The 8,694-nt window shown below is 48.3% G+C and overlaps 1 protein-coding gene across 1 annotated transcript in view; it reads right to left on the bottom strand.

The window, feature by feature from the left end:
- Window positions 1-1,030: 1,030 nt before the first annotated feature.
- The window catches only part of LOC108549110 (endoglucanase), a 20,507-nt gene continuing 12,843 nt past the window's right edge, over window positions 1,031-8,694 (bottom strand). The window contains exons 3-4 of the mRNA XM_017902356.1: window positions 1,351-1,759; window positions 1,031-1,272 (exon numbers count right to left, since the gene is read on the bottom strand). Coding sequence (XP_017757845.1) covers window positions 1,031-1,272; window positions 1,351-1,759 — 651 coding nt within the window. The remainder of the gene's footprint in view (window positions 1,273-1,350; window positions 1,760-8,694) is intronic.

Here is an 8,694-nt window from a genome sequence, read left to right as displayed (position 1 = left end):
CGCGGCACGGCGGGGGAAACAACGGGAGATACAAATTGATATGTATTTAGGATGTAATCCTAATATAGGTATACCGTGTACCGAGGAAACATCGGGACCCGTCGATCGTCCGTCTTCCTCGTCTCGAGCGTTTCCGAAAGAACGCCTCTCGGAGCGACGCGGATTCACGGCCAGGATAAAATCCAACCGCCTCACGTTTACCTAACGAAGAACCCCTCTAAAAGCTTTTACCGAATCCTTCGACTCGAAACGCCGTCGCTGTTAGTACAATAATCTTCGGCGCAGCTCAACCCCCGGCTCCCTCGAAAATTCTCGCGCTCGCGCCGCGGCAAACTTACGCGTTTCCCGCGAGCGATAACCGTTCCCTGCGTCACGAAGTTCCAGCAGGGATGGTGGCTCTCCGTTGCAGCGCAATAATTATTCGCGAAAGGCAGGGTGGAATTCGCGGATCGAGCTCATAACTCAGACAGTTTGAACGGAGCAGAAGTCGTGTCTCGTTGCGCCCTCCCTCCGCGGAAAGTTGCAGATCTCGGGGCTTCCGCAAGTTCCTGGCTGCAGGAGTGACGTGCCCTGTTTGACGACGCCCGGTGCTACCTGCCGCTGCGTTGTTCGCCAGAGACGTTTACAACGCGTTGCCGGTTGATCCGTTCGTCGACGAATAGCGTCGCGATAACGACGCCGGCGATATACCGCTAATAGCGGATTCCGAGTTTCCAGCCGGATCAACGACCGGAGATTAATTTTAATCCTCTTCTCCACGGGGACGCGCCGCTTCTTCCTCCCACCGAGCTTTTTCCTCCAGCTTTGAACGTTTTCGGAAATTCAAATGGACCAAGATTTACCCGCGCGTCGCGTGTAAACGAGTTCGATCGGGGTCCGATCGACGATTCTGAAGAACTTTCGGTTGATTCATCGGCTACTTCGTTCATTTTTTCATTAAACGAACATGTGAAGTACTAGTATACGTATCTTTGGACTTAACAGGATGTTCCGTGCTTAAAGAATATTTTCTCACTATGGAAATAGATGTCTAGGCCCTTGCCACGTTCCATGATCGAGCAATCGTATCTCGGAATTTTCGTGAACCTTCGCAAATCTCCGTGAACATCTTCAAACCTTCATCCGTGAACCTCCGTAAATCTCCGCGAACCTCTGCAAACTTCCGAGAACCTCTCCAAACCTTCACGAACCTCTGCAAACCTCCGCAAACTTCCGCGAACCTCTGAAAACCTCCGCGAACCTCTGTGAACCATCGCGACCCTCCTTGAACCTCTGTAAACCTCCGCAAACTTCCGAGAATCTCTCCAAACCTTCACAAACTTCTGCAACCCTCGACAAACTTCCGCGAACCTCTGAAAACTTCCGCGAACCTCTGTGAACCTTCGCGACCTTCCTTGAACCTCCGTAAACCTCCGCAAACTTCCGAGAATCTCTCCAAACCTTCACAAACTTCTGCAACCCTCGACAAACTTCGGTGAACCTCTGAAAACCTCCGCGAACCTCTGTGAACCTTCACGACCCTCCTTGAACCTCCGTAAACCTCCAAAAACTTCCGAGAATCTCTCCAAACCTTCACAAACTTCTGCAACCCTCGACAAACTTCGGCGAACCTCTGAAAACCTCCGCGAATCTCCAGAACCCTCCGCGAACCTTCGCAAACCTTCGTGAACCTCCAGAAACCTCTGCGAACCTTCGCAAACCTTCGCGAACCTCCGCGAACCTCCGCAAACCTCCTCGAGCTTCTCGTCCGTTCCACGCACTACGTAACCGGAAATTCGAAACAGTGTTGAACTTGGAAATTCTTTATCGTCGATCGACTGATCGGAGGAACGGATACGCTTGTAAAACGAGAGGCAAAGTCGCGGAGTCCGGCGCAGGGATTGGCGCGGTCAATAACCGAAAACGATGGCGAAATCCGTGGACTAAGTCCCGCACGGGCATGGCAAAGACCTTAATCTCCGCAAAGTGAAAACTAATTTCCCGGGCAGGCGATAAATTCGCCGTGACATCGGTGAAATTTTTGCGGCCGCGCCACGTTCCGACGATTACGTAACGACGAATCGATTCCGATTCCGGCCGCGGGATAATCGGGCCAACCGGGGACCGGGATTAATTATTGAGAAGCAAAAGGTCGGCGCTGGAAGGCGGTTCGGGCTAGTCAGCAGTTCGTGAGCCACGCCGATCTGCAACGCTTGCAGTTCCAACTGCACAGGTGCAATTAAATCCGAGAGATTCCAGGTTGGCCGTCCGCCTGCGCCAATGACGAAACCCAAATATGCGTTGCGCCGCGTCGCGCCGATCCTTCGTCCCGGGAATAGGAATACGAGGTCGATCGTGCAGGAATCGAAGACGAATTTCGCCACGTTTCCGACCAATTTCCACTCTCTTCGAGACGCCTAGACGACGGCCGTATAGTCGACGAATATAGACGCGTTCCCGCCACCGCGACGTCGCCGACGTCGACGGCAACGCGTTCTTTGAAGTACCTTGTTATTCCTCCTTATTTGCGAATTCGTTTGTTCGCGTTTTGGGCGACTTTAGATTTATTGGAGTGCTTGTTGGAACGGAATTTACCGGAAAATTGTTTGACTATGAGAGCTACAGGATGACACATACGAGGGATGCGACCTTTGAGATTCCTAAACGATTTTTACGCCAACCTTTATGCCAATATACTCGAATTTACGAGGAAAACGTGTCGCGATCCCAAAGAATACCTATGGTTATAATTTTCATACAATTATCTGTCTCCAGCGTAATAGTATTATCTCACTACTACCTTCCAATTGCCTCCACATATTTATCCCGATAGATCACAGACTGGTAAAACAGATAAATATTAATAAATATCTATAAATAAATACAAATTTCAAATAGAAATATCTGGAAAGCGGAAATTTTACCTTTGAATCGCACTGTATATATACTCACTTCCTGCTCGACTTCGCAACCGAGCATTTTCCGCGATATAAGAAGGAAGTGATCTCGAAGCGGCGCGTCGTCACGCGGGAGCGCGGCCATTAAACGGGGCCATTGTCTCGATGAATATGCGAGCCGATTAATTACACGGGCTACGCCGGTAACTGGGACGCTATGGCGGTGCTACGTTGACATTTTCTGAAAGTAATCCGAGCCGAGCGCCGCGTAATGATCGGCGTGGAGGAATTTACCAGGCGACAGGATAATAACTTCCTGCTGGTTACGACAAAGGGTCGCGAGTCTACCGATAATCTACCGATCCCGAGCGTTTAGCAACGCGAAACAACAATTCCTCCATCGCGTGAATCTATTTATTTATTCCATTTTAACAAATTTGTTTAAATTTAAGAAAATAAAAATCGAATCTCCGACATGCAATTCGAAGCTGGGTGCACTCACGCGACCCTAAGGATTTCTCTCTTTTCGAACACAGGGATTGCAGGGATTGGGTAGGTTTTACGAGACGAGGGCGAGATTAATTACGTCGAAACGATAGGAATTGAATAATTGAAATTGACTTTAGCGGCCGGCCGGTGAAAAGCGATTACAGAATGCTCGAAACGCGTCGTTTAAATATTTGTTCCGAGCGTCGGGGTGGTAGCGCAACGCGGAGGCGAAGATCCCCCCGTCGAATTATGAAGATTACACGGAAACGACGCTCCGTTTCCGGAAACCGCGCGCCGATTGAAACGTTCACGCGAAGTCGGCGTGCCGGGTAATAATTTTCTGCATACTTTAACGGAATACCACGTTTCAGAGATTCGATATTAGGGGAATCAGAATTTCTATGGGAACCGCGAAAATAGAAGGCTGCGCGAAATTGTTTCCAATATGAGAAGCACGGAACTCGAAACTGCTCCTGTGGCCACGGAACGATCGAGATCGAATTGGATTTATGAAAATTACGATCGAGCGCTATTCTCCGTTTCCATTTCGATCTCAGACACTGTTTCGAGGGGGATAGTTAGCCGGCGGATGAAAGAAAAATCGGAGTCGCTGCTCCGGACGATCTCGGGTAACTCGTATCCAGTTCCCGTTCCGTCAGGCGATTTTATCGCGTTGGAAAATCATCGTGCGTTCGCGTATCTCGAATTAACTTTCCGGAACTTTGGCCAACTTTTCATCCACGCGTTTCCCGTGGAAACCGAGCCACGAGTGCCGGCAATCGCGCGAGATATAAAGTATTCCGGCTACGATATGGCGAGAGATCCGATCGAATCGACCGAGAGCAGAGACAGGTCCGAAGGTATTTTATACGGCAAGACGATAACGCTCCACGCGAAAAAATATTTCAACGAACTGTGCCGCGAGATCCGCGAGATATCGAATATTAATTTGTTGTTGTCCGGTGTGTTCCAAGATCGGTATCGGCACGCGCGTAATCGCGAAATTCCGTCGTTTCAATTTCGATTCGCGATAGATTCTTCACGGTACTCGCTATTTTTTTCCTTTTTTTAATTTGCTTTTCGAATTTGTAAGAGAGATGATTTCTACGATGATATTGCGGATCGTGTAACTAGCTCTGAGCCAACAAACATCGTCTAACTAGCTTAATCCCTCGATGTGGTAATCTCGTAGTTCGTTTGGGTCTCGACTATTCTCTTTTTTCTCCGCTTAATGGAAAGCCAGTGTACATTTTCCTACGTTTTTCCACGTTTTCCCGCGTTTTACTTAACGTATTCCGATTCTTGTGTCCGTTGTTTAACCTATTTACTCGGTAGCCGCGTTCCTTTAACAGCTTACACTTTGTCAATTTTTCCTCTTTTTCCCCCCTCCGCGCACCCATTCAACCTCCTTCCGCGTGGCTTCCGTTCCTATCCTCAGCGACGAAGAGCACAATTAGGTATTCTATCTCTGTGTGAACCACCTCACACCAGGAAATTAGGTTGCGCGTCTGAAAAGGGAACGCCTCGTGTCGCATCTTTTCATTCCACCCCATTCTTCGCTCGGCTTTTTGTCTCGCGGCAACAATCTTTCTCGTCTCGCGCGCCACTGTCCCGGCGCATGCATCTTAATTACTCGAAGCTCGCAAATGCGAAACGAGTCCACGGTCTCTGTCGCGCGCGCTCCCCGCTTTCGAATTCTTCGCGGACTGGTCCCACGCGATAAATCACTTTTGCCGCGCGACAAAACGCGACAAAGCGCGACAAAACGCGACAAAACGCGACAAAACGAAGCTACCAGCCCTTTTTGCAACGCCCCGCGAATTCACCGCGGATATCGATACTCCATTCCGTACCCCTTGGTCGCCCTCCGCCGTCACCCCTAGCCACCCCCCGGCCGCCGTTTACGCGGCCTTCCTTTTTCCTCCATTGTCTGCCGTCTGTATAGAAATAATTCCGCGAACGTGAAGAAAAAGGGAACAAATGGTAACGCTGTGTGCCAGACTTTTTTTTTATTCAAACCCTGTGCACGCTTCGGAACGCCTGAATTGTGTCGGCATTGGCGCGCCCGCGGTGTTATCCCCGCTGTCGGTGCCGCAATTATCGCGCGGCTGAAACATTTTAAAGGGGAAATTGTTAAATTACACGACGACCGGGAGGTGTTCGACGTTTAACCCAGTTTTCCGCGCTGCTCCAAAGGGACCTGGTTTTCTCGCCCCAGGTGCATGTATACGCGTACACGCTATTGAACAGAAGTTGCAACTGTTGCAGAAATAACTGTTAATAGCTGTTGTATAAAGATTCCTCCCAATAAACTGGTTACCAAGCACTGAAACGACGTTATTAAACGTTGAACGACACAACGACGCGGATGAAGGAAGTTTTACGTTGCAAACGGAAATGGATTTTTCATCGGAAAACGATGATAATTTCTACCTCCCGCCGGCAAATTATGCGGTAAAAATAATTAAAACGTCGTTGTTAAATTGAACGAAATGGTGGAGGGTGGGTGGGGTTGACAATGGTTATCCGTTCGATTCGAAGACGTATCGATAAATCCGCTCGATCTACGGTATCGTGGTTTTGTATGACCAGTGGTTGCTGGCCGAAAATCGGCCAGAAATTCCTGATAATTACCGATTCCGATAATAACTACTTTCCCGCTATAGCGCAGCTCATGATTTATTAATTTTTCCAATTTTACCGCGCTTTCATACCTCGGATAATTTCCTATTAACGATAAATTGAATAATTTACAGGTTTCTGCAAATTTTAGTTACATTTAATCTTTCGCGATATAAATTTTCGGGATTCATTTGTATTAAAATATTCTTATTACCGGGGAAAATTAAAATATGTACATGATAAAAAGATTAGGTTAATTACTGGCTGTCGATTAAGAATCGCCTGGCTACGTATAAAAGATCGCGTGTATGGCTGTTAATTATAATATTACGAAATTAATAACGCAGTCGCGTAGTGTTTACAAATGGGAGAATTTTACGATACATACGTTCGTTAATTATCCGATATACATTGGTCGCTAATTATTTATTAATACTAATTACAGCTTTAATACGCGACAGTGTCGAGTGCCGAGGAAGAATAAGTTCGAATAATATTCTTGGTTTCCGAAATGCGAAATGCTCGAAATTCGTTGAGTTCATCCCGACCGATACATTCTCTATGGCGATAAATCTATTTCATATCCGGTGTCGAAAATTAATCTAACATACAACGGGGATCAACAGCGACAATCGTGCATATCGTCAAAGGGAATTGATACCGTGGCTCGACGAGCAATATTGTAAACGCTTTGGCAGAATCGACAAAATGCCTCGAAAGCCACTGAAATCGTAACCGGAATAAAAATCGTCATTCGCGGATTTCAATTTCGCGCGATAATTCTACGATCTCGCGAAACCGTTTCGAGACCTGGGATCGTTATTATCGTTGGCGGTTTTCAACTGGCAAGAACGGACCTAGGGAAACGAATTGCGAGGAAGGTTTGAAAAATTGAAAAGGAAGAAGGAATACGCGCCAAGTCCGAGCGAAACCGCGCGAAACTCTGGCGAAAATTGTCGGCATTCGCGTAATATCCCGGCAAATTATAGCCCGTGTCGGAATGGCCTCGCGCAGCCGCGCCAGTATGCACACAATCTTAAATGCTTTAAGATGGAAATTAAGCGAAGATTGCGCGCATTGTGTAAAGCCACCCCGAGACCTCTTGAATACATAATAGAACAGTGTCAACACCTGTTCCTGATTACTTTCGCGAACGGTGCTGTTTCCGTTTGCACACTGCCACCCAATTTCTTTCTCGCGACACTCGTTAATCGAACTTCCAGTGCCTTCCATTGTTTGCAATTTCGAATAATCCCTTCGTCCCTTCCTACATTCACGAGAATTAATTAACTCGTTAACCCCTTCGCCTACGATATCGTGCGAGACGCGTGGCAAGGTAATCGGGTCAAACACGATTACGACGGGCGGGAGCCGTGGCCCATAGTTAAGTCCCAATATGAACAACACGGATCAGACTCGTGGTTTGTTTTCCTCCATGTTTTCCTATCTCGCTTACGAGTTATTCTTCGCAGCGTTTGGACCAAATGACATTACGTATCTTACCTTAAATCGAATCTTAAGGTAAGGGGTTGATTAACTGCAAACGTTTACGAAATTTCGTGAAATTTGGAGATAAACACGGCAAATTCTTGTCAAAACGCGTCGAAGAGTCTCGCAAAATTCTCGCCGCGAATTAATCTTCGCTGTTAACGATCTTCCCGTTTATCCCCTTCAAAAATCGCTCGTGCGATACGACCGCGTCGATTGCAGATTCTTCGATATATACTATCTCGAAACGAGATACGATCCCTCGAGTGGAGATAAGTCGACGAGGAAGAACAAATATTCTGCCTATCTGCGTTTCGTTTGCGAGAAAATCTTATCGAGCGAAAATCTCGAATTCTCGAGAAATCGGCAGAGGGGGCGGGGGCGAATTTCAGCGCGGATCCATCTCCGGGGTAATCGAGGACGCCGGTTATAATTTCGCGTGACAGGCGTAACTGGATTCCGCGGGAAGCCGAGGCAGGCAAACGGAAGAAGCTGCACCGTTGGGCTGATTCGTTTAAATCGCTGCCCCCGCGTGCAGCCGATTTTTCTCCGGTGTTCGATCGCGTGGAAACAGGAACGTCCCGTTACCATTGTTCCGCTTCTTCCGCTTCTTCCGCGAACTCGCGATCGCCTTTTCTTCCCGAAGATGCCTCGCTCGATAAGCGGAGGGGCCGTAAAGGAGGAATCGACGCGTGGGCGTAATAACGCGCGTTTATTGGAAACGATGGCGGAGAAGAAGCGGCGGAAGAGAGCATGGGAGACCTGCTCCCCGATCGTGCGAACGGGTCTGGAGTATGGTAATTGTTGCTAACCGGCTAATCGATAGTTGCCAGGTAAATTGCTTCGACGAATGGAAACGAGATACGGAGTTTGGGAAAAGTTGACGGGGAAATTTGTTACTTGCCCGTTGAAATTCGTCGCTGAAACGGCGCGCGAACTTGGAGCTCGTTGCTATCAGCCGAATAGCGAAACGAGTGGCAGCGAAGCGGAGGCACTTTCCTCTCTCTCTCTCTCTCTCTCTCTCTCTCTCGTACCGGTTTCTCGCCGACCGCGGGCAGACTCGGCTTCCAGTTTTTCGAATTCTGCCGATGGTTCTTTGCCGACTTCAATTAAACCGCGAGCCCTCGAGGAGGGAGAAGAAACGAAGGGAAAAAGGAAGGAAGGAGCAAACTGTACTCGGACCGCGGCAAAAGCTGCGGTCGGTTTTTCGCGCGAAATC

Source organism: Eufriesea mexicana, unplaced genomic scaffold, assembly GCF_001483705.2.
Source record: "Eufriesea mexicana isolate 0111107269 unplaced genomic scaffold, ASM148370v2 scaffold1808, whole genome shotgun sequence".
In the NCBI taxonomy this organism is placed as follows: Eukaryota; Metazoa; Arthropoda; class Insecta; order Hymenoptera; family Apidae; genus Eufriesea; species Eufriesea mexicana.
Note: the sequence above shows the minus strand (reverse complement) of the source record. Positions and strands in the feature narration are given on the sequence as shown.